The sequence below is a fragment of the Cricetulus griseus genome, unplaced genomic scaffold (assembly GCF_003668045.3).
Source record: "Cricetulus griseus strain 17A/GY unplaced genomic scaffold, alternate assembly CriGri-PICRH-1.0 unplaced_scaffold_1, whole genome shotgun sequence".
In the NCBI taxonomy this organism is placed as follows: domain Eukaryota; kingdom Metazoa; phylum Chordata; class Mammalia; order Rodentia; family Cricetidae; genus Cricetulus; species Cricetulus griseus.
Window position 1 is genome coordinate 5,068,127 of NW_023276808.1, and position 26,747 is coordinate 5,094,873.

The 26,747-nt window shown below is 44.5% G+C and overlaps 1 protein-coding gene across 1 annotated transcript; it reads left to right on the forward strand.

The window, feature by feature from the left end:
* On the forward strand, nucleotides 1-26,251 carry LOC118239756 (zinc finger protein 120-like). The gene is made up of 5 exons (XM_035453545.1): nucleotides 1-121; nucleotides 323-383; nucleotides 1,608-1,981; nucleotides 18,164-18,174; nucleotides 26,033-26,251. The coding sequence occupies exons 1-5, from the start codon at nucleotides 1-3 to the stop codon at nucleotides 26,249-26,251; spliced, it is 786 nt and encodes a 261-aa protein (XP_035309436.1).
* Nucleotides 26,252-26,747: the final 496 nt, after the last annotated feature.

Below are 26,747 nucleotides of genomic sequence, written 5' to 3' on the forward strand. Positions count from 1 at the left end.
ATGACCTATGATGATGTGCATATTGACTTCACTTGGGAAGAGTGGACTTTGCTGGATACTTCTCAGAAGAATCTATACAAAGATGTGATGCTGGAGACCTACAAGAACCTTAATGATATAGGTAACACCTTTTTTCCTTCATTATTTAAAATAATAGGACAACTAACAGTCCATGGTTATTGTAGCTCTTCTTTAATTTTATTGAGAGTGAAAAAAGAATGTGGTAAATAAATCAGTCCAAGTTCTAAAGTTCACTGTAGACAGTAACTTAAATGTTGCATATTTTTCAAAAATAAACATTCTTTTTTTTACTACATTTTAGGGTACAGTTGGGAAGACAATACTATTAGAGCACATTGGGCAAGTTCTAAAAGACATGAAAGGTAATTTTCATTTATGAGCTCATAGAAATATGTCTCTGAAGCAATTGAAATCTGTCCTGGAATTCTGAAACAGAAACAACAGTGTAATTAAGCACAGATTAAATTGCATTGATGATTATTAAGTTCTCACAAAACCATATACCTCAGCTTCAGGTAGGTGAACTGCATTTGCAAGACATTATATTAAGAAAGAAGACAAAGAAACAAAGTCTTGAAAGAAATTACCACTTGAATCATTACACCATGATTGGTATGCTGTAGAACTGTAAATCCACTTATTTCATACTACCTATATTACTAAAGGTATACACATGGTTGATGTGATAAGCATATCTCCAAATCTCCCATTAAGCAAACACTCCATAGAAAAGTTAGTTTTCCTCATGTCCTTGCTGTTACTTTTGTAAGTTTAGTGACAGGGGCAATCATTGTCAAGAATCAAGGGTCAGTTTTTGCAGGGAAAGCCTAATCTCTCTAATACATGTCTATAAGGAACAGAAAGTCAAACTGAATTAAATGAGGAAGCCTCTTCTTTGTAATCTTTACATTATTAGGTATATCATGTGTTAGTCAGGATACAAGCCATATCAGCAAGGTGATATATAGAACATGGTATACCTATCTTTCATAATATTTAAAAGTCATGTAGTAGTACCCATTTTGGGCATACTTGTTGAATTTGATTCAAGTTTACAGTTAATTTGTTTTCCAGATTCATTGATAATACAACAACAAGCTCACTCAGCAGAAAAGCATTATGACTCTAGGACTGTGTAAATACTGTTTCTGTACTTCATTAAAAAATGTAGTATGGCTCATACTGTAGTAAAATTTAAAAATACAATAAGGTTGATAAAATGATGAATTTTTCCAGTTCTCTTCAATATATGAAAAATCTACTATGGAAAAAGTTTCTGAAAATGAGAAACATATAATAAAGGAGTATACCCACACTTGTGTCTTCAAAGATGCAAAAAATCTTAAAGTAGGGGAAAACATGAGTGTAAACAATGGTAAGAGTGCAATGTCTGATTCTTCTTCACAATTGTAACAAATTGTAGTATTAATTTATCCAGATATCAAGATTCAACACTGTATTGAATATGGTAAAGCATTTGCACATGCCCATTTTCCTTACAGGCATGAAAGAAGCCAAACTGGAGTCAAGACTTCTGTTTATACACAATGTGTTAAAGCCTTTGAATATATCAGTCATCTTCAAAGGTGTAAAAGTACACATACGGAAGAGAAACCCTATGAATGTAACCAATGTGTTAAAGCCTTTGCATATCACAGTTATCTTCTTATTCATCAAAGAACTCACACTGGGGAGAAACCCTACGAATGCAATCAGTGTGGTAAAGCCTTTGTTCAGCTGAGTAATCTTCAAAGACATAAAAGAATACATACTGGCGAGAAACCCTATGAATGTAATCAGTGTGGTAAAGCCTTTACTCAGAGCACTTGTCTACAAGTACATAAAAGAACACATACTGGAGAAAAGCCCTATGAATGCAATCAGTGTGGTAAATCCTTTGCTCACCACAGTACTCTTAAAATGCATAAAAGAACACATAATGGGGAGAAACCCTATTTATGTAATCAATGCCATAAAGCCTTTGCTCAGAGTGGTCATCTTCAAACACATAAAAGAACACATAATGGGGAGAAACCCTATGAATGTAATCAGTAAGCCTTTGTTCAGAGTGGTCATCTTAAAACACATAGAAGAACACATACAGGGGAGAAAAACCTGTGAGTGTAATCAGTGTGGAAAGACCTTTGCATGCCTAAGTTTTCTTCAAATGCTTAAAATAGCACATACTGGAAACTAATCGCATTAATGTAATCATTATGGTAAAGCTTTTGAAACAATCAGGAGTCTTCCAAAGTGGCTGTACCAGTTGGAACTCCCACTGGAAGAAACCATTCTGAGCTAGGTAACCCATTCACAAAAAGACAAACATGATATGTACTCACTCCTATGTGGATTTTAGACATAGGGTAAAGGATTACCAGCCTACAATCCACACTGCCAGAGAAACTAGTTAACAAGGAGGACCCTACAAGAGACAACCATTGTCCCCTAGAGAAGGGGAAAGGGTCACAATTCCCTGAGCAAATTGAGAGCATGGGAAATGGGGGGAGGGAGCTACGAGAATAAGAAGAGAAGTAGAGGAGGGATACAGAGGTCATGAGGGAGCAGAAAGTTTGAGTCAGGTGAACAATAGAAGAAAGGGTATGTGATAGGTAGGGTTTTAGTTGGGGGGTGATAGGAGAGGGAGGGAGGGAGAAGGGAACTGGGATTGTCATGTAAATCAATCTTGTTTCTAATTCAAATAAAAAAATATAAAATAACTAATTAGGAGTCTTTGAAATCATTACAAAAATCTTTAAGCAGTGAAAGTATAAATGTAGTCAGTTTGGTTTAATTTTGCACTTTATACAAGAGTAAACTTTATGGGCAATCAATCTGATGTAGCCTTTGCATGTTACAATATTTTTGAGTACCTCAAAAAGATACTTAGTTCTTCTGATTATCAAGTATTTGGTTGGATCTTTAGCCAATACACTTCCAAAATAGTATTTTATTAGTAGAAGAAACTTGACAGTGTCAAAAATATGTGCAAGAATTATGATATTCATTTTTATATTCATGCTCCAGGACACTAATGGAAAAAATGAATTTATAAACTTACAAAGCCTAATACGTTGTATAAAAGGGCCAGGAAGAAACACAACCTGAACCAGAACCCAGATCCAGTGAAAGAAACAGACTTTGGCCCTGAAACAAAAGACAAACAAACAAGGAAAAATCCTCACCAGTTTAGGAAAAATCCAACCAGTATCTGAGCTTGAAACCCACCAATTCCCAAGCAGGAATCCAACCAATCTCAGTGGTTTTTCAATGTCAGGTTTTGCAATTTTATCAAAAATCACACACACACACACACACACACACACACACACACACACACACACACACACACATATATATATATATATATATATATATATATATATATGTCCTATGCCTGTTTATTTGGCAGCTGGCATTTTGCACTAGCAGCCACTTTCCTGGATTCTCCCCTTCCAAATAAATCTGTTTGGTTTCATTGATGACCTTCTTTTGCCAGAGTGGATATAAAACTCCCTATTGGAGTGGAGCATCAAAGCAACACACTCTGCCTGGAAATGCCCTTAGGGGAACAGGGAAGGAGAAAAGTCTTTTCACTGGTGCTGTAGCTGACTGCTACATTTCTATAGCAGTTTCCTCCATAGTTAAGTGATGCAGAGAAGTGACAATTTGGGCTGCAGCTAAGAATAAATGGTTATCATTGCTTGGAAAATCACTAGTGGAAAAGAGAAAAGAAGAAACAATGGACGTTTATAGTGGTAAACTGTTAGCAGAATGGATTAAAGGCGGGGATTATAGTCATGTGCCACCATTCCTGGTGTTTATAGTTTCAGAGAAGGCCTTATTCTGCAGCACAGCCTGGCCTTGGGACTCACAGCAATAATCCTGCCTCAGCCTGTTGAGTGCTAGGATAAATGACAGGAATCACCGACCAGTTATTGTAGTATGTTTTTGTTTTGAGGCACAGACTCTCTGTGTAGTCCTGGCTGTCCTGTAATTGCTACACAGAGCAGGAGGACTTGAACTCACAGAGATCCTCCTGCCTCCACCTCCCAAATACTAGCATAAAGGCAGGGGCCACCACACCTGGCCCCAGTTATTTATTTTAGATATGGTGTCTTTCCTATGATGTCATTGAGGCCTGGGGCCTCAAACTTATCTGCAGAGTCATGGGGTAATACAGCAGGTGGCAAATAGTGTTCCACATTTTATTATATAGCAAACTCTTTTTCTCCTAAATCTTTCCCTCTGGGTTCTCTGGATTCTGCGTCCCAAGGACTGGGATTACAGCTTGTACAGACTCAAACCCCAGCTAAAGAGCTTTTCCTCATTCTCTCTGACTGGCAGGCAGCCCCTCACCCCCTACCCTCCAGCCCCCACCATGACTCCCTCCCTACCATGAGCCTTGCAGTTGGAAATCTTGCTAACTCTACAATTCGGGGAAGATTCTAGGGATTTGGTCTCTCCACAAAGGGTTTAAACTGACAGAACTGCCACGGAGGAGGCTCCGGCTTCCAGCCAGATCTCAACACTGCAGATTGCAGAGCTGATTCCACTGGAAGAAGAGATCGGCCCGCCAGCCGCAGGCAGCTTCTCTGCCATCAGATTGTTCAGGTTTGTGGAAATCAAGAGGGGACTTTAAGGCGCTTGGCTCCAGTGTCCCACTGCAGTCCAGTCTAAACCGACTCAGAGAGGCCCTCCTGCTACTCCCCAGGATTCCCACCTCGTCAGAATTTCACCCCTGTCACTGCCCGGGGAGGTCCCCTCACAGTTTCCAGTCAGAAATACTTTGTGTGTGATTGTGGGGGTCTGGTTGTCCTGGAACTGGCTGTGCTCCCGCCGACCCCAACTCCCAAGTATTAGGAATAAAATCAAAAGCACCATCACATTTTTTCCAAAGTGCATTGGGTTTCATGTCCATGCTGAAATCCCCTCTCTTGTTTATTTGGGTCAGGTCATTTCTCAATTCCTTTTACTTCGCCTTAAAAGTTGTAATCATAGCAAAGCTGCCAAGGCTACCTGATGATTATGTGCATTTGGGGGTTCCCAAATGTGAGGTTTTTGCTTGCAAAGTGCCTAACTGACAAAGCTATCTCCCCAAGACTCAGCATCACTATGTAACTCTGGCTGGCCACTACCCCAGACATATGCCTGCCACCCATGTGCTGAGATTAAAAACATATGCCACTAGGAAAACAGGTAAGCCCAAATCCCTTTTTTTCTTTTAGTTTTTCAAGATGGGGTTTCTTTGGTAGACCAGGCTGTCCTGGATCTCACAGAGATCATCCTGCCTACACCTCCTGAGTGCTGGGATTAAGGGTGTTTGCCACCATGCCCCTGACACCCCGCCTCACAACTCCATTTTTGGGGACTTTTTGATACAGCGTTTCTCTGTGTAACAACAGTTCTGGTTGTCCTAGAACTCACTTTGTAGACCATGCTAGCCTTGAACCCACAAAGATCCGCATGCCTCTGCCTCCCAAGTGCTGGGATTAAAGTCATGAGACACCCCACAGCCTGTTCTCCACTTAGGACCAGCAATACAAAACCCTCTGGTGGATACAGAGTATTGAAAAAAGACGTCACTCCACTTTCCTCAGACATTGGGTTGTTAAATTGATCAAGCCCTTTGGACACATGGTGCTGATTTGGTAGCGCCCTCCTCTCTTGACCAGTGTCCTTGCCAACCTACACACCGAAATCAGATGGTATGGTTGCAGGCAGGAAAATCATAAGTTGGAGACAAGACTTGGCCTCCTACCAACCCTGAGGGTAGTCTAAGGCCTTAATGCAAAGCTCCCACCATAGAAAATTGGCTCTTCAAAGAATAACTGGTTTTGTTTTTTTGTTTTGTTTTGTTTTTGTTTGTTTGTTTGTTTGTTTTTTAGAGATGGTGTTTCTCTGTATTGCTTTGGAGCCTGTCCTGGAACTCACTCTGTAGACCAGGCTGGCTTCAAATTCACAGAGATACGCCTGCCTCTGCCTCCCTCCTGAGTACTGTTATTAAAGGCATGTGCCACCACCATCCAGCACAAAGAACAACTGTTGGGAGTAGTCACTCATGTCTTCTCTCAACACTTCAGTGAGCTGAGGCAGGAGTATCGACAGAATACAAGTCCAGTGTGGCCAATGGAGTACAAGGAAAAACTACAATGTAACAAGCAGAGAGAAAACCCAAGAGACAGAAAACACTGGGGGCTGGGGAGATGAAGATGACTCAGAGGCTTACAGCATTTGCTTTTCTTGCAGAGAACCTAGGAATCCGAGAACCCCAGAGGTCCATGACCACAACCCAAAACTCCATGTCCAGGGGTTTGAATGCCCTGATATGATATCACTTTCGGCAAAGCCAGGGGTGCATTTTCTGCACCTATGTGCATACAGGCATGGAATCTCCTACATATTAAGTATGAATGAAACTGAAGTGATGCACAGAAACACTGAATTTTGGAGACAGGTGCTAAACCCAAACAATCTGAGCCCCTCATTAGCAGAAGGTTGGCTGTATCTGATGTCAGGCTTCAAAACTTAGGGAGAGCCACTTTTTGTGTCACGACACCAGCAACATGGCTAGAAGAGGTGGTGACAGCCACCTAAGTGGTGACCTGAGTTTAATGACTGGAAGTGATTATGAATGACTGTGTCAACTCCTCAAGTCCCCATATCAGTCTGTGAGTCAGGGTACATCTGTAAATCTACAACCAAAAAGAAAAGGAGCCACACAGGCCAGTTCTGTGCCCCATTCTCCCCACTCAGCTCTGTCAGTGGGACTTGCTGAGGACTTCTAAGTGGACACACAGACAAGTCCTGAGCTAGGACTTCATTGACTGCTATTATTGGGCTCCAGGCTTCTGCTGGTCAGGGGACTGACACTCAAGCCCTTTCTCCCTTGGGAAATCCAGAGGGCACTTCCCACTTGAGGGGTATACCCTAACAAGGTCTGATGGTTAGGTCCACCTGCTTGGTTAAAGAACCCACCAATAAATAAATAAATAAATAAATAAATAAATAAATAAATAAATAAATAAAATGAATGTATATATGTGAAAAAGAATGTGTGTAGCCTGGTATTGGCACACACCTTTAATCCCAGCATTCAGGAGGCAGAGACATGTGGATCTCTGTGAGTTCAAGGCCAGCCTGGTGTCCAGAGCAAGTGCCAGGATAGGCTCCAAAGTTACACAGAGAAACTCTGTCTCGAGAAACCAAAAAAAACAGAATATACATATGATATATATATCCCATATGTATATATGGGATGAATATGTTATTTCACAACAGCCCTCAGAAGGAGAGACACAGGGAGGCAGACACAGGAAATCAAGGCCTGTCTACTGTCCAAAACCAGGTTTAGGCTATCCACCCAAAGCTTCATGCTGAGACCTTATTTTGGTTTTTCAAGACAGGGTTTCTCTGTGGCTTTGGAAGCTGTCTTGGAACTAGCTCCTGTAGACCAGGCTGGTCTCCAACTCACAGAGATCCAACTGCCACGATGAGACTAGTCATGAGTGTCACCTGCCTTACCTTACGCAGCGAGACCTCTTGTCAAAATGAAATTGAACATTATAGCTACTGCTTAGCATTCGGGGAGCTGTGGGTTTCTGGATTCTCTCCCAGAAGTGGTGGTGAAGATCTGTGCTGTTTAGTCACAGTCTTAACAAAAATAGGTTTGGTTTTTCAAATGCTGGAGTCATGAGGGACAAGAGCTCAGCCAGGGACACTCAGCGTTGGAGGCACTGTCTACTGTCAGGACCCAAGAGTGCTGTCCCAAATCAATTGCCTGGCTCAGGGAGGCCTTCCAGGAACACGGAGATGTGCGTCCCCTGCTGTCACTTCAGGACATTGCTGATAGTGCAGCCTCTGAGGCAGGAGACAGCTTTGGGGCCTGGGTACAGATCTCTGTGATGGGTTACACACAAGGGCCAGCTGTCATTCCTAAGGACCATTGTCAACAAAGGCACGGGATGGAACCAGGATTCCTAGTCCGGCTGCAGTGTTCTCTTAGGAAAGGCTGCAAGCTGCAGGGACCCTGGGACAACAATGTTTAGACCTCCCCGAGTGTTCTCCCACACGAGGTGGTTTCTCCTTTGATCCTGTTCTGCCCACGGTGGAACTGGGCTGTGGGTTCTGAGAACCTGTGCGGTGCTGCATCCTGACAGTGCAGGGGCTCTGGGGGTGTTTGTGGGGGGGACCCGTACCTCTTACAACCTGTCTAGGCTGCCTGTGCTGTGCTTAAGAAGCCTGGCTCAGGCTGTGATTTCAAGCTGAGAGGCAGATTTTGTTAGTTTTGGGAAACAACTCTGAGGCTTGGACTTCACAATCTGAGGCAAAATGCCAGTCTTCAAGATCTTCGACATCTTTTTCCGTTCCCATTGCTGGTTCTTTTGTGTTTTGTTTTGTTTTTCCAGACAGGGATTCTCTGTAGCTTTGGAGCCCATCCTGGAACTAGCTCTTGTAGACTAGGCTGGTCTCGAACTCACCGAGATCCGCCTGCCTCTGCCTCTCGAGTGCTGGGATTAAAGGCATGCGACACCACTGCTGGGCCATTCCATTTATTTTTAACACACATGAATTTCTTATGTTCATGCTGGCCTCAAAGCAGGTCTAAAGCCCCAGCTTGAGGTAGAAATTCATGATTCTCCCTCCTGGAGGTAAGACCAAATCTGTATAGCCACAAAGGGGATCTCTACCTGTTCTGAGGTCTGGATACCCAGGTCTCAATCAGCCCAACATCCTTCCCTTCACAGGAAGATGGTTTTCCAACTCTGCCTGGCTGCCACTTTGCCACAGGCACCAGTGTTCATCAACAGGTATACAAACATGGACAATGACCACTAGAATCTTCAGTGGATATCCTTTTCATGTAGCTCTGCAGGCCTGTAGCAAATCATAGTCATCCTCTAGCCTCTGTTTCTAAAGTAACTATCATGCATGTAACTACACACCCACACACAGACACACTCACTCACACACAAAATATTTTGAGTTTGAAGCTAATTTGATGGGACCTTTGCTTGGCTGGATTCATCATAGAATAGACAAGGCAAAGTGGCCAAGGCCAGACTGGCAATGTAGAGACAGGAGAAGGATTCAAGATTATCCTCAGCTACATAGAAAAATCCAAGGCTGGCTTAGGCTAGAAAGACCCAGTCTCCAAATAAATAAAGGGAGAGAAAAAATATAAAAAGGAATCCAGTATTCTAGATTCTAAAACCTATATCCTTGATGATGTTGTTATTCATTGAGATGGGGGCTCTCTGTGTAGTCCTGGCCCCAAACTCAATAGATCCACCTGCTTCTATCTCCTCAGTGCTGGGATTAAAGGTATTGCTGCTACAAGGGTCAAATCAATATCTTTGTCTGCTTCCCCAAATAGAAGATCTAGCTGCTTGCTGACAAGGTTTACTTCTTCCATAAACAATAGATCTAAACTGCATTGAAATATGTCTGGAAGCTGGGCAGTGTTGGTGCACACCTTTAATCCCAGCACTCTGGAGGCAGAGACAGGCAGATTTCTGTGAGTTCCAGCCAGGACAGGCTCCAAAACCACACAGAAACCCCATATTGGAAAACAAACAAACAAACAAAGAAACAAACAAAAGAAGACTGAATCTCACTATGTACCCTGCTCAGTCTGGAATTTATTATTGTAGACCCCAGGGCCTTGAACTAACAGGGATCCTTCCCCCACCCCCAGCCTCAGCCTCACCAAGTGCTACAAAAAAGAAACCACCCTACCCAGACAGTAGCCATTTAAAAACAAAGAAACAAATTCACTTCCTTCTCTAGAAGTGGGGACAAGGAAGCCTGTGAAGGTCATTGTGCCCCAGGGAAGCTCAGCAAGGAGGACACAGGGTGGGGATTGGGTAAGGATGGCTCCAGGTGGGGGAGGAATACCAGAGCCTCCCCTCCAGGGGGACAATGAGCCCTCAGACTATATAAGAACTAGAGCCCTTCTCTCTCCCAGCCGTTTCTACTTTACCCATCCAGATCCTGGTGTTGGTGCTTGCGATTCCAGTCTGGCTTTTATCTGGAAGAAAGGTATTTTTTTTTCATTTCTAAGGTTTGGAGTCTAGGTTTTTGGCTTTGAGAGGCAGGTGTGTATCCCTGACATGGATATCTTCCCTCAGTTTTTGGAGGAGACACATTTATTTTAGGTAACATGGGTCAGGCTGAGTAACTCGGATCTGCCTTCCTCCAGATCAGTAAGGCCTGCTTTACTAATTTGGGTTTTCTCTATAGTTTGGAGCCTGTAGTGGAAAGTGCTCTGTAGACCATGGCGACCTCAAACTCACAGGTCTGCCCCTGCCGAAACTTCCCAGTGCTGAGATTAAAGGTGTTAGCCAGCACTAGGTTGCTTGTTTTTTTTTTTAATTTAAAAACTGGAATTTTAAATCAGCATGGCCGCCCATTCTGCCTCCTGTTCCCTCAGACAGCTGGGATTTGTCCCACACCACAGGAGCCAGTGGCCTGCAGGCAGATCTAGATTAGTTTCAACAAGGTAGGAAATTCAGGAGTGTGAGTGCATGGGGGGAGGCTATGAATGTTACAAAGCATGGGTGGTAGTCACTTGCTTGAAGGATTTCCAGAGGATCCCAGTCAATTGCATTTGGAGAAGCTGAATTATCAATAGTTTCAGAACCTGATACTAACCCGTATCCCCGATTTCATATATCACTCAGATTTTTGGCGCAGAGGATTCTTCATCTCTCTGGACCATGTCAGCCTGTGGTACTCAAACTATGGGGGCACTTTTTTGTTCTGGAATAAAGTGCCACCAAGTTTTGAGCGCTACCGGTTGACAAAGGGGCGATTTCCCCAGTTCGTGGTGACTACTCCAGTATTCATCTAGTGTGGGGGCACTCTTGGGACTTGAGTTATAATGGGTCCCTTGGTAGCGTGTGTCTGTGTTAACAGCAGTGTCCTTGGAGTTGGGACTCCACGGGCATGGAGGGGAGAATGTTGAGTGGGAAGGAAGAACTCAGGACATCGCTTGTACAGTAGACAGGAACTGAAAAAGTATTGGAGAGGACGGGGGGGGCGGGGAGGGGTCGAGGTGCCCCCAGGCTCGAGGGGAAAACCCACATAGTGTTCATCATGGTGGTTGCCCTCTCTGAGGCAGAACTAGAAAATGCTTCCACTTTGTGCCTTACAGTGTGGGGCAAGCATCCCAGTTGAGGCTATTGGAATCATTTGTGCACAGGCTCTCAGTTCAGGCTTGAGTGTAAAAGAGAGCTGCACTCCTAAAATCTATGTATTGGGGAAAAGATAATTTACTAGAACCAACCGTGTTAATACGGGATCTAATATACAAATATCTCACCTTAATACATGGGCAAAATCCTTAAGCAGATGTACAGGTCCTGTTGGACCCTTAACCAGTGATACTCAAACTAGGGTCTCTTTTGCTTTCCTGGAAGAAAAGTGCCACCAGTTGTTGAATGTTACCAATTGAGAAAAGGATTCCACCAAGACTGACAACTTAAAAGTCAGGTTCTGTTTTTAAAAACCAGGCAGATGGGTACATGAGGGGAATGAAGGCATGCCAGGGTAATACAGGTGCTGCCATCTGGAGGCTCAGCACAGTGGCTGCCCTCAAAGTGGAGGCCCTCTCCAAGGCTCATCCATCAACTGCATCCATTCTAGTCTGTTTGGACAAGGAGCCTGGAAACCCCATTGGAGCGTGGAGTTTCCCTTATCTGGGGGCAGGAGGTGAATTCCTTTCCACTGGATACTTCACTGATGAAGGAAGGTATTTGCATAATAAGGATTCACATAAATAAGGTCCCTACCCTGGTAAATACTCAGTTGTAAAGCAGGGTGGGGGTGGGAATACCCAACTGGGCAACACTTGCCATATATTTATGCCCCACTTTGTTTTTTTTTTTTTTTTTTTCCGATACAGGGTTTCTCTGTGGCTTTGGAGGCTGTACTGGAAAAAGCTCTTGTAGACCGGGCTGTCCTCGAACTCACAGATCCAACTGCCTCTGGGATTAAAGGTATGTGTCATCAGCTCCCGGCTGTTTTTTCTTTTCTTTTTTCTTTTTTTTTTAGACAGGGTTTTTCAGTATTGCTTTGGAGGTTGTCCTAGAACTCATCTTTTTGTTCTCAAATAGGGTTTTTTTCTGAGTAACCAGCCTGACTGTCCTGGAACTCTCTCTGTAGACCAGGCTAGCCTAGAACTCTGATCCACCTGCCTCTGCCTCCTGATTGCTGGGATTAAAGGTGTACACACTCAAAGCCTGTTTGTTTTTCCATCTTTTGGATTTTCAAGACAGGGTTTCTCTGTAGATTTGACCCACCTGCCTCCACCACGCTGAAACCTTTTATACTTTAAATTGCCAGTGGTAATAGTTCATTAGGAAATGATGGGGTACAAAATCCAAATCTGTTGCATTTTGAGTATAAGGCCAGCCGGGTGGACAGCCAGAGAAGGGACACTGATATGCCTATACATAATTTGACTTGTCAGTGGGGGAGGGTGGTGTGTAGACCAGTGTAGGCTTCCCCTCTTTAACCCAGTGCTGGGATTAAAAGGTGTCTACCATGCTTGTTGTTAACTTTAATTTGTTTCCGTTTTTCAGGCCTTACACAATAATTGAGATTCCTAACAGCTTTTCTACAGGTTACTTGCACAGCACCGTTCAGATCTCAACCTGCTCCACTCAAACTCTGGGGACACTTTTTGTTCCTTGGAAGAAGTGCTGCCAAGGTTTTGAGGGCAGCCAATTGAGAGAACGCTGCAAATGGGCAAGGTGGTGGTTGCTGTCCGTGGGGTGGCTCTCAAATGTCAGGAGCGCTCTTCTCATTTCTAAAGTGGAAAGTGTTTTGACATTTGGGTGCTGTCTGTGGGTACCATTCCCGCCTGCGCTGTGGATAGCGGCTCATCTTAAGAGATTTACTGTTTACTGTGCACTGTGAATCTTGCAGGGAAGTAAATGATGGGGAAGTAGGTGGGGAAGATTGAATTTGTCACCTCAAGTTCCCTTAACCCTCTGAGCTATCTTCCCCAGGCCCATTTAACACGCTTTAGACCCTTCTTAATGTTGCAGGCTCATCTGGATCCATCTTCTGAGGTCCCAGATAGCCATACTCAAAATGGAGGCACTCTCCAGGCCTTGTGAAGGGGAAAGTGACCCCATTTTGAGTGTTGCTGTGTGGAGAAGGCATCGTGGAACTTCTGTACACTGGCAATTGCTCACTTGGGGACTCTCAAATGTGGCGCACTCTTCTGGATGGAGTAGAAAGTGCTACACCATTTGAGTGTCCCCTGAGAGCACCTGTCCCTTAAAAATCTTCTGTTCCTATTCTAGACCTGAGTGTTAACTCACTGTCCAGACACTAGGTGGGGAGAGTTAAAGCCTGTTCCAGCTACAGTGGGAACTCCAGTCTTCTTGGGGTTTGAGTGAGGACCCCTGAGACCTGGTCCTGGACAATCTCAGCCAGAGTTAGGCATTGGAGTTGTTAGTGTATGGTGTCTGCAGCATGAGCATGCAGATTCGTCTCCTTCATGTGGGGGCTGAGAATTGAACCAGGATCCTGTTAGGCTGAACCACCTCTTCCCCTAATTCCAATTGTTAACTTTAATGTCTAAAGTAATTTTGAATCCTTGTGTTCAATTGGCAATTTTGGTTTTCTCCATTAAAGATCAATAAAGTCTTGTTCTTTTGGCACTTTTGTCTTCAGTTTTATTTGAACTGTATGTAGTAGGGTTGGGAATGACTCAGAAGGTTGCTTCCATGTGCTTTTTTGGAGGCTACCATGTTTGTGGCTTCCTCATTCCTCACAGGAGGTGCTAACTTTATACCCCTGCATTTTTTTCTCACCGAAAGGACCAAATCGCTTTGCAGTCCTGTAAGTATGTAGGCAGAACTTGCCAGAACAGTAGGTTTAGAGAGGTTCTAACCTTTAGGTCTGTAAATCATGACACTAAACAGTGAATTCTCTGGGGTTAGGGATGTCGGATGCTTCTCCAGAGGAAGAATGGGAGGTGGTAGCTAATGAATAATGCTCTTAAAGAATCTGAGATACACTCCAATCTGCTTTTGACATGCTATTTTAACAGACTGAGTTTTAACTCTAGGTAATGAGGCACTTTTTGAGAAAGTTAATTTGTGCAGAACAGGGATCTTTTTTCTGGGATTAAGGCATATGCTACTAGGCCAAGTGTTTTGTAGGGTTTTTTTTTTAGGGGGGGTGTTCTAAAATTCCAATAAATTGGCCAGGATGGTCTGTCTAAATGCTAGCTGTAAGGTCACCACAATATCTGGCCACATTTTTCCATTTGTGCCTGCCTACCTTTGGACCCATCCTTACTCTCCCGTGTCATAGGTTACCTCTCCACCATGTTGGTTCCTGTGAAGCATCTCTCGTCCTCATGTTGGTGGCAGGCTCCTTTATAAGGTTCAGCCCTTTACCATATTAACATTCAGAAGCTGGCTACATACTCTTGCCTGGAGGTGGCATGATTATAAGCTGTCCTGTGGGGACTGGAGTTCAAACCCCGGGTCACTCGAAGCTGTCCACATAATTGTCTTTTCAGGCAATGAAGGTGAGGATTTTACAGGTGACAGGTTTTAAAGGAAACTGTCATGAGCCCATCCATTGGTTGCTGAACACCTTCCTTAGTGAGTGGTGTAGCCCTCAGCAAATAGTGTCCCTGTCATGTTCACACAGGTAACCCCAACTAGCTTCACTTGGTGGCCAGAGGCAGATAGTTCTCTTGAGTTCAAGGCTACCCTAGTCTACAAAGCTGAGTACCAAGGCAGTCAGGGCTACACGGAAAAATAACCATTTGGGGTGTGGGATAGGACTTGGGGGCAACAAAGAATACAAGTTATAATAATGCAAGGGTTTTGTGTGTGTTTGTGTGCGTGCATGCGTGTGTGTGTGTGTGTGTGTGTGTGTGTGTGTGTGTGTGTGTATGTGTGTACGTTTGTCGAGACAGGTTTCTCTGTATTGTTTTGGAGCCTGTCATGGACCTTGCTCTGTAAACCAGGCTGGCCTTGAACTCACAGAGATCCACCTGCCTCTGCCTCCTGAGAGTGCTGGCATTAAAGGCTTGTGCCACCAAATCCCAGTCAATAATGTAAGTTATTATAGATTGGATTCCCTTCCTGGTTTGAAAACAATGATCAGTGATTTCCTTATGTGGTTAAACTGCTCCTCAGTTTTAGTCTGGAGTCACATTTGTTCTGGAAGAATAGAGTTAGGGCGGTTCCGACCGTCAAGGCTTCACTGTCCCCAGAGAACACATTTATAAACAGTGAGTCCAATGCCTGCAGCTTGGTAAGGCTTGGGTTTGCAGCAGTAGACACGGTGACTCACATCTGTAATCCCAGCAGAAAGAGGCTAATTTCTGAGTTCAAGGTCAGCCTGGGCTACAGAGTAAGTTCTAGACAGCCAGGTCTACACACAGAAACCCTGTCTGGGGAGATGGGGTCGGGGAGTAGACAGGGACAGAGTAGCACTGCGGGGATTCTGCCTCTAAACAGGGTGAGCCTGAGTGGGGAGACAGTATAGTAAGAGATCCCAGAAACCCAGATCCCCAAAGCAGGAGCTGGAGAGATGGCTCAGTTGTTAAGACTGCTCTTCTTGAGGAGCCAAGTTTGGTTTCCAGCATCCAGTTAATAGTTCACAACATCCTGTAAGTGGTGGTCCTGGTCATCTGATGTCATCTTCTGTCCTCTGTGGACACCCCCAGTCCCAAATACACATACACAAAGAGGAAAAGAAAATTCCCAAATCAAGCCATGCCTGCAGGCTGATCCTTGTAGATACACAAAATAATAATTGCCTTTTTTTCTAGAAGTCTCTAAACACACTCAAAGTTCATTACATGTTTGTTAATGAGGGGAAGTTGCTTTTGGGGTAATGGAGGAGTCTATTCTGTCTCTGATTATGTGTTTTTTTCCATGCAGGGTTTTCCTGTGTACGAACTGTAGTTTTCTGGGAAGCAGCTATGTAGACCAGGGAGCCCGGATATCCAGATGTGTGCTGCTTCTATCTCCAGAATGCTTGGATTAAAGTTGTGCACCACCACACTCAGAAATGTAGTTTTAAAAGCTCACTGCAGAATAGAGTGTTGGGTCAAGTCTTTATTCTTAAGGCAGAGACCAGTCTTGTCTACATAGTGAGTCCCAGGCTCGCCAGGGCTAGCAGGATTCTCTTTCTCTTACACACACACACACACACACACACACACACACACACACACTGAATCAAAAGAAACTAAATTCTGAGGTTGAAGCTAAATTGATGGGATTCTTTGCTTGGATGGATTCAGCATAGAATAGACAAGGCATAGTGGCCAAGGCTAGACTGGGAAGGATTGACAGGAGAAGGAGTCAGGGTTATCCTCTGCTACATAGAGAATCCAAATCTAGCCTAGCCTAGAAACACCTAGTCTCCAAATAAATAAAGGGAGAAAAAATATAAAAAGAACTCCAGTATTCTAGACTCTAAAACATATAACCTTGTTAATATTTTATGGAGATAGGGGCTCTCTGTGTACTCCGGGCCCCAAACTCAAGACATCTACCTGCCTCTGCCTTCCAAGGGCTGGGAGTAAAGGTGTTGCTACTACATGGGCCAAATCCCTATCTTTATCTGCTTCTCCAAATGGAAGACCTAGCTACTTGCTGAGAAGGTTTACTTCTTCAATAATCAATACATCAAAAATACATAGAAATATGCCTGGAATTGATGACTGAACTGGAAATGGTCTTTTGTGCCCATTATTCCAGCCCTTGGGAGATGGCAAGAGAAATTAAAGAATTCAAGGATGACCTTGGCAATTTAGTGAGTTTAGGGCCAGCCTGGAGTAACTGAGCCTTTGTCTGAAGAAACCCTAAAACCTAAGTGTGCAACAAGGCTCAGTTTCCAGCCCTGTATGCCTGGAAACCTGATTTCAATCCATAAAACCATGTAAAGGTAGAGAAAACCAACTCAATTAGTTATTGCTTGACTCACAGTGCAGTTTGGCAAATAAGGTCTACCTGTACACACAAGAGGAAGAAAGACAAAGGAGGCAGAGAAAGGACTTCAACTCAGTCAGAAAATAAGAAAACAAAACAAAACACTGAGCCTCCCAGGCAGAGGATACTTTCTTTTCTCCTTTCATTAATATTTTTAAGAATGAATCTGGAGCCAGCCTCAGCCTCAATAATTGCTACAAAAATGGAAACACCCGACCCATACAAACAAATCCACTTCCTCCTATCGGGTGAGGGGCAGACACGGGATGGTGGGGGAGCAGGGCATGGATGCTGAAGGTCATTCAGCCCCAGGGGGCATCAGAACCCAGGACAGAGGGTGGATTGGGTAAGGATGGCGCCAGGTGGGGAGAGGGATGGCAGAGCCTCCCCTCCAGGGGGCCAATGAGCCCTCAGACTATGTAAATACTAGAGCCCCTCCCTCTCCCAGAGACTTTTGGGATTTTGTTGGTGCTTGTCAGGATATTCTGCTCCACCTTTCGAGTTCGGCTTTCTCTCTGTCAGAAAGGTAAGTTTCTTTTTTTCTCTTCTGAGATTTGAAACCCAGGACCTTAGCTTTGAGAGGCAGTTGTAGGCTTGATACGGATGTTGGATGAGATAGGTTTAATTTAGCCAGCTTACGACCTGGGACAGGCTAATTATCACACTTCTGCCTTCCTCAAAAGCACAAAGGGCCTACTTACAGAACTTTTCGTAATCTGTGTAGTTTGGAGCATGTCCTGAATGCGATCTGTAGACTATGCAGGCCTCAAATGCACACGACTGCCTGCCTAACTAGGATCATGGGCTTGAGCCAACACTGACTAGCTTGCTTTGGGACTTGAAAACACTAGAGTTTTAAATGAACATAGCCAAGGATTCGGCCTCTTGGCCCCAGTCAGCTGAGTGTAGTCCCACGTCATAGGAGGCAAGGCCTGCAGGCAGATTGAATATAGTTTTAGCAAAGTAGTAATTTTCGGAGTTTTTGTGGGTGTTATGAATGACGTTTCTGGGAGTTTCAGAGGGTCTCAAGCAATTGTATTGGATTTGTTTGAGAAGCAAAATTACCAATGGACTTGGGTCAATTTTGGGACCGGATACTAACCACCGTGAATTATGCATCATTTAAGTTTTTGGCACATTAGTTTGATCTGTTCCGATGTTTTTAGTTTTCTGTCAGGTAAATTTTTTTCCGCCTTGTGCGTCTCTCTGGATCATGTCAGCTTGTGGTACTCAAACTATGGGGGCACTTTTTGCTCTGGAATAAAGTACTGCCAGGTTTTGAGCGCTGCTGGTTGACAAAAGGGCGGTTTCCCCAGTTCTAACTGACTCCTCTAGCATTCGAATAGTGTGGGGCACTCTTGGGACTTGAGCTATAATGGGCCCTTTGGTAGCTTGTGTCTGGGTTAACTGCGGTGTCCTGGGAGCTGGGACTCCACGGGCATGGAGGGGAGAATGTTGAGCAGGGAGGAAGGTTTTGTACATCGCTTGCACAGTAGCCAGGAACTGAAGCCGTATTGGAAAGGACGGGGAGGGGGGTCAAGGAGCCCCGAGGCTCGAGGGGACAACCCACAAAGCGGTCATCAATGTGGTTGCCCTCTCTGAGTCAGAACTGGAAAGTGCTTCCACTTTGTGCCTCGCTGTGTAATTCAAGCATCCCTGTTGAGCTCATGGGAAGCATTTGTGCACAGGTGCTGAGCTCAGGCTTGTTTGTGTGAGGAGTGCTGCACTCCGCTAAAAATGCTGGGCAAGTTAGGTGTGATGGGAACATTGTTCACGTATGTTCTTGGACCTAAAACGGAGCCCGGTAGTGGTGAGACCTAAGCTACAACGTTACATTTTGAAAGCGGATTTTTCTCTGGGAGGTTTTGAAACATTTTCAGTAGGTTCAAGTTTTGCTTTGGGTGTACGAAATCCTGTTTAGGGCACATGTCTCAGGGTATTTGTGTGGGGGGGTGGGGGCGTGGGTTCGAGACAGGGCTTCTCTCTGGCTTTTGAGGCTGTCTTGGAACTAGCTCTCCTGAACCAGGCTGGTCTTGAACTCACAGAGATTTGCCTGCCTCTGTCTCCCGAGTGCTGGGATTAAAGGCAGAGGGAAACAAATCAAGGCCCTAACAGGAACTCAGAAATTCCTTGAGCTTTGTTGCAAACCAACTTTGACATTGTTTTTTGAACTCCTTGAACTATGTTGCAAACCACCTTAGACATTGTTTTTTGAACACCCTCTGTGTGACCAAAACACCTCAATGTTTTTTTGTTTTGTTTTTTTTCAAGACAGGGTTTCTCTCATTTGGAGTCAGATCCACAGGCTTCTGCCTCACAAGTACTAGGATTAAAGGTTTGCCACACCATTGTGCACTCTATGAGGCCCTTTTTGAGATAGGCTGTTGATGCTGGAATTTCTGCCTACCAGAAACACAGATCTTGTTTCTTCTAGGATTAGGGTACATGCTACTTCCAAGTGGTTTTCTGAATTTTTTTTTTTTTTTGTGTGTGTGTGTGTGTCGGGGGGAGCAGGTGGTAGAATTCTAGTAAATTGTCCAGGTTGTCCTGACTGCCTCTTGGGTGCTAACTGTAACAGCCACAATACTGGGCACATTTTCCCTTTGTGCATGCTCACCATTGGGCCTGTGCTCACTCCCCTGTTTCAGGTCACTACAACCATGTTGGTTCCTGTGATGTATGTGTCGACTTCATGCTTGATGGCAGGCTCCTTAACATGTTTCTGCCCCTTTACCATTAGTGAGCATACTATTGCCTGGAGCTGGCATGAATATATATATATATATATATATATATATATATATATATATATATAGCTCCCATAAATCCTGGAGTTCAAACCCAGCTTCTTTCAAGTCTGTAGCCCTTCGCCAATTGCTTCATTTTCCTGGGCCTCCCTGTAGCTCTCTCTGCTCTTGAATGACCTTCCTTTGGTTCATAAAGGCACAAGACACCATGCACAGGTGATGTAAACATTTGTTCAGCCCAGATGTTAACCATTGGCATGCAATCTATATATCTCCTTAGGACAGAATAGAGTCCTGGGTTTCATGCATGCTATCTAGGCAGCCAGTCTTCCAGCTGGTCCACATGTCCTGCCCTCTCCATGTGCTGAGGCCTCATCTGTGTGGATAGCAGATACAAACATTCCTGGATATTTCTATGTATACTGCCTCTGGAACCGTGGTTTACAACCGAAGGGCACTTAGTATTTTTTGTGCTTCTGTTTTTTTCTAGTGTACAGTTTCCCAGTGTGATTACAATGTTGAGTTGTGAAGTAGGAAAACAAACAACTTTTTTTTCTCGTTTTTTCCAGACAGGGTTTCTCTGTGGCTTTGGAGGCTGTCCTGGAACTAGCTCTTGTAGACCAGGTTGGTCTCTAACTCACAGACATCTGCCTGCCTCTGCCTCCCGAGTGCTGGGATTAAAGGCGTGTGCCACCAACCCTCAGCTAAAAAGACAATTTTCTAAGGAATTGGCTGGGCAGGGAAATATTGCCCCCCTTTTATATATGTGCAAGGATTCTAGGTTAATGCTTGATTTGCCTCTGGAAAGTGTGCAGATATTTGAGGATCTAGAGAAGCAGAGGCAAGCAGAACTAAGAGGTGGAGGACAGCCAAGGCTACAGAAACACTTTGTCTCTAACATAATATACCCAACTCCTCCAAATAAGTGTCCTCTGCCCTTCTTTTAATCTGTAGTTACACATTTTGGGCAGTTGATGGAAGTCTTGTTACAGTGACTGACTGAAATGGCCAGTAATCAGATTTTTGTGGGTTTCCAGGTCAGCCTTGACTGTTACACAGAGAAAAGCAAACGTCACACACAAAGTAATGTCTCTCAAGTGCTGGATCACAGCTGTCCGATAGAATAAAAGTCCTGGTGGCCTCCATTCTGATGCCGCAGCCCTGCTCAGCACCCAATGTCCAATAAGGTTCTATGAGTTGAAGCGTTGCCAGCCTCCTGTGGGTCATTTTGTTCAGGACCATTCCAAAGAGCCTGTGGACAAACATGGGACTATCAGTATGGTGACTACAAAGACAGCATCATGGTACCCTGCCTTTTAGCCTCTTTTCCTTCCTTTTTTTCTTGGTTTTCAAGATTTATTTATTACATATACATTGTTCTGCCTACGTGCCAGAAGAGGGCACCAGATTGAATTGTAGGTTGTAAGCCACCATATGGTTGCTGGGAATTGAACTCAGGACCCCTGGAAGAGCAGTCATTGCTCTTAACCTCTGAGCCATCTCTCAGGCCACACAGCCTGTTTTACAAATATTGTTTTTATTAGTTCTGTATGGAGTACTTCCTGCTCTTGCACAGGGCCAGAGTTCAGTTATACATATAACCATTTTTAACTCAGGTCCAAGGGATCAGCTGTTCTTTTCCTGGCAAATATCAGCTGAATGAATGTGGACACATACATACATACATACATACATACATACATACATACATACACACAAACACACACACACACACACACACACACACACACACACACACACACAAACTCACACATTTTTCCAAGATGGTTTGTCTGTGTAACCTTGGCTGTCATGGAACTCAATCTGTATACCAGGCTTGCATTGAACTCCCAGAGATCTGTCTGCCTCTGCCTCTCAAGTGCTGGGATTACAGGGTTGCAACACTAATGCCCAGACTACTGCCAGTGTTCATAACTACTGAGCCATCACTCTAGCCACAACAATACAAATCTCAAGGGCAAGTGCAATGGAGATAACCAAGGAGAAAGGCTTTTTCTGCCTTGTTTGGTACCAGGAGAGCAGTGCTTTAAAAGTGTTCTCACACTTGTAGAAGTACTGTCTGCGAGAGCCTAGAGATGGCTCTGCGTCTTGACTCAAGATCAGAGAGTTCAAAACTCTCCTTAGTCATCCAAGGTTAAAGTCATAAGGTCTAAGGCATGGCTACTATAGGATGTTTGATCTTAGTCTTGAATGTCTTACCTAAATAACTACAGACTTAGTCTAGTTGTGGTTACTCTTGACGCTTCAAGGCCCATCAGGAGAAGTTGAGTCTCAGGTGTGGTTATCAAATGTTTGGTGGATTAACATAGAAAGTGTGTTTGTTCCTTATTCGTGATAAAGAAGTCTTTTCTGACATGTTCTCCTGTTGGTGGGGGTACTTAAGAATGTTGAAGATTATACTTGGGAAGTCCAGTATTCACACACTGGATTGCCCTCTTGACTCTATCCTTTGTCTCTTTTTCTTAAGGGTCTTTACCTGCCATTTCTCAATCTATTCTTCCCCCTCAGATATGAACCTGGCAAGTTGGCTGGATCCCACTGAAGCCTAACATGGATTGATTATGACAACTGTGCAATTCAGAAACACAGGTAAATGCAAAAACTTAAACTCTAGTTTGCAGTGTTGGAACTTACAGCTCTGGGGATGCTAGGAAAGCAGACACTCTACTGCCAAACCATCCTCCTATCTCACATTTTTAAGCAGAGCCTCACTAAGTTTCCCAGGCTGGCCTTGAACCTGGAATTCTCTTACTTCATTCTCCTGTGAACCTGGGATCCAGCTAGTGGTTTTGTTTGTGTTTGTCAAGGTGTGCTTTGGAGGCCAGAGATCAACCTGTAGATGTTTTCCTTTCCATCTACCAGGGTCCTGATGGTGAAGCCTGTCATCAAGCTTGGCAGTAGATGCTTTAACCTGCTAAGACAGCTCTCCAGCCTTTTAGTTTTGTTTTAGGATGAGTATTTTGCACACATGCATGACTGAACCTCATATTGCAGAGCCAATGGAGGTCACCACAGGTGATTCAATCTCCTGGAACTGGAGTTGGATCCCCTGGACAGGTTGTGAGCTACAAGTGGGATCTGGAAACTGGGACCTCTGGAAGAGCAACAAGTGCCCTAACCACAGAGTCACCTCTCCAGCCTCCTTACTCCCAATGTTCAGTTTATTTTTTGGAGACAGGGTCTCTCTGCTGCCTTGGCAGGCGTGGAATTGTTATGCCAAGTTTGTGAGACCTCAAAAAGACACCACCAAGAAGCTGACTCACTGATGCAAAAGCTTGCCTCAGTTGTGACTGGTTTTTAAAGGAAACAACAGCAATAAGTGATATATTTTCCTTGGCTGTTCAGGACTGGTTAAGAGTAGGTACTTGGGCCGGGTGGTGTTGGCAGCAGCCTTGGATGGAGTGGAATTCTTAGAGATCTACCTGCCTCTGCCTTCCATGTGGTGGGATCAAAAATGTTCCCAACCACTCTGGGCTCCTTACTCCCAATCTTGAGTGTCTTTAGACATTAATAAATAAATACCACTGAAACTCCTAGCTGTATTCTCAATTACAGATGCAGATAGCATGGTGTGGAAAGTATGTCCAGTCGGTAAATAACAGACTTAGAACTCCAAGATGCCAGCTGATACTGGTTTCATTTAAAAGAAAAAGAGAGGGCTCAGAGGTTGGAGCACTGGCTACTCTTCCAGAGGTCCTGAGTTCAATTTAAAACCACCACAGAGTACCTCACAACTATATTAAAAAAAAAGATTTGGTGTCCTCTTCTTGTGTGCAGTCATACATGCAGGCAGAATACAGTGTCCATAATAAATAAATATTTATAAAAATAAAGCAAAATCCAAGCAATGGTGGCCCACGCCTTTTTAATCCCAGCACTCATGAGGCAGAGGCAGGAAGATCGCTGTGAGTTGGAGACCAGCCTGGTCTACAAATCTGGTTCCAGGACAGTCTCCAAAGCCACAGAGAAACCCTTCCTCGAGGGAAAAAAAACAAAAGTACAGGAAGTAAAGTTAAACTGAGCAGCACTGTTGTGAATCAGGGTGAGTCTGAGAGGATAGCCTGTATAGTAATAGATAACAGAAACCTAATATCCCAATAACAAGAGCTGGAGTTATGGCTCAGTGGTTAAGGCTGCTCTTCCAGAGGAGCCAAGTTTGGTTTAGTTGAACATCCTGTAACTGATATTCCCGGGCATCTGATGCCATCTTCTGGCCTCTGTGCACACTGCAAGTCCAGATGCACATACCCATAGATGAAAAGAAAATGCCCAAATTAATAAATGCTTATTCCCCAAGCAGTTTCTAAACACCCCCAAGGTGTGTCACCTGTGTGTGTGTGTGTGTGTGTTTGTGTGTGTGTATGTATTTATGTATGTGTATGTTTGTCTAATGAGGTGTTGCTTTTTGTAGGATGGGAGATTCTTTTCTATCTCCACTTATGTGTAGAGTTATGGAAGCAAGTGGTCACTATGGTGGCAGGAGCAGGAACTTGAGATACCACATTTCCTTTTTTTGTTTTTTATTTAAGACATGGTTTCTCTTTGCAACATTTGGTGCCTGTCCTGAAGCTTGCTGTGTAGACCAGGGTGGCATGGAACTCACAGAGATCCTCCTGCCTCTGCCTCTCGAGTGCTGGGATTAAAGGCTCCAGCCGATACTCCCTGGCTCAGTTATGTTTATGTGTTTCCTGCCTTTAGAATGAAAATAACCATCGTTGTTTTCTGTGCTGTTTTTTGAAGTAGCGTCTCCCATATCCCACGCTGGCTTGATAGTAGCTATAAAGCTGAGGCTGGCCTTAAAATTTCTACTTAAGCAGCCAGTGTGTAGTGGTTCATGACTCCATTAGCATCCCCACTCTACTCTTGTCGCCCTCCTCCTAAGCAAAACACTCACCACAGCTTCTGGAGTCTGCAGGCCTTCCCCCAACAGCCATAGGCCCTGTCTCCCAAGTCGTTAAAGCTTATGCCCAGTTTTCAGAGGCAAGAGTTGACTTGGAACACATGGGCAATCCCTGCACATGCATCTAAGCCCAGCTGGCAAATGCCCAACCTAGAGGAAGGGATGGTCAAGGTGAGTGTGCCCCATGCCTTTTGGTTAGGTCACCAGGTCTGGGCTTACATGCCAAATTCGTATGTTGGGTGCAGGGGCATGGCCTTGCCCACCTTTGAGAGAGGCAAGGGGAGAAGGCAGAGAGGAAGGAAAGATGGAAGGCAAGGGTCAGGCAGCTCACAATTGGCTGTAACTCCAGTCCTAGGCAATCTAAACTTGTCTTCTGGACTCTGTGGGTACCAGGCAAGAGCTTGGTGAAAAGCATACATGCAGGCAGAAAGCCACATCTGTCAAATTTTGTAATTTAAAAAAAGAAGAAAGGGGTGGGGCTGTGGTGGTGCACACATTTAACCCCAACACTCAGGAGGCAGAGGCAGGGGGATAGCTCTGAGTTCAAGGCCAGCCTTGTATACGGAGCAAGTTCCAGGACATCCCGGGCTGTTACACAGAGAAACCTTGATGGTTAATTGTTGCAGGAGCCCGTTGTGGGTAGTATATTCCTGGGCCAGTAGGACTGGGCTGTATAAAAGCAGCTAGCAGAGCAAGCCACAGGAAACCAACCAGTAAGCAGCAAATTTCTTTGGTTTCTTTACTGTTTCAGGCTTCTGCCTTGGTTTCCCTCAGTGAAGAGCTATATAACTTGTAGGATACCAAAAACTCTTGCTTTCTGAAGTCACCTTTGGTCATGTTGTTCATCACAGTAACAGAAAGCCAAGTAGAACAGAGGGTACACTTTGGTCAGTGCTATTTGTTCTGAGACATGAACGATTAACCAATCTCCTCCCCCCCGAAATTATATATATATATATATATATATATATATATATATATGTGTGTGTGTGTGTGTGTGTGTGTGTGTGTGTGTGTGTGTGTGTGTGTGTATGTTTATGTGTAAGTATGTGTGTATACAGTTTTCTGCTGGCAAGTATGCCTGCAGGCCAGAAGAGGGCACAAGATCTCATTATAGATGTTTGTGAGCCATCATATGGTCACTGGGAATTGAACTCAGGACCTCTGGAAAAGCAGCCAGTGCTCTGAACCACTAAGCCATTTCTCCAGCACTTCCCCTGGAAACTAAATGTACAGCAGAACAGAAGAGCCATTTCAGTGGTGTCAGTGATGTGTGAGTAAAGACCCTGTGGCAGAAAAACTTAACAGCAAGATTCTGTAGCTAGAGCTGGTGAGGAAATTGGAGGTCCCACTGCCTCCCTCGACAGAGAAGACGGGGAAGCATGCTGAATCCGGAACTCCACTCACCGGAGGGTCTGCAGTTTGTAGTCTGGGTGCCTGAGGCCCTCACACAGGAGAAGCACCCCAGGATCACCAAGGTCATTCAGGCCCAGGTCCAGCTCAGTCAGGGTCTGGTTCAGGCTGAGGCTGGAGGCCAGATCTTCACAGGCAGCCTGGCTGAGGTGGCAGATTTTCAGCCTGTGTAAAAGCCAACCGGTAAGCATGATGGGGGAATTTCCTGGGGACATGGAATCTATCCTCTGCCCCTGTCTCCAGAGTTCAGTGTTCTCAGGATGCTGTGTGGCACACACCTGTGACACCCACCAGCACATGGTAGACAGAGGCAGGAGGATGTTCCATTAGACTTGCCTGGGTGTATAGTGAGGCTCTGGCTCAAAAAGCCAGGGGCTGTAGGTGTAGCTCAGTAGTAGGGCTCTTGCCTGCTGCGTGCAAGGTCCTGGGTTTGATTCCCAGCACAAACCACCCCCCAAAAGAAAGCAATTAGAACACAAAAGCAACGAACTCTTCAAGGCCTGGCGATGGTGGTGCACACCTTTGATCCCAGCACTCAGGAGACAGAGACAATCAGATCTCTGCATTCAAGGCCATCCTGTTATACAGAGTGAATTCCAGAACATCCAGGACTACACAGAGAAACCCAATCTAAAAAACAAACAAATGGACAAACAAAAAACACCAGTC

Coding starts and splice junctions, on each gene's coding strand:
- LOC118239756 (XM_035453545.1), top strand. CDS start 1: ATGACCTATGATGATGTGCATATTGACTTCACTTGGGAAGAGTGGACT. Junction 122..322: donor CAAGAACCTTAATGATATAG/GTAACACCTTTT, acceptor ACTACATTTTAG/GGTACAGTTGGGAAGACAAT. Junction 384..1,607: donor AGTTCTAAAAGACATGAAAG/GTAATTTTCATT, acceptor TCATCTTCAAAG/GTGTAAAAGTACACATACGG.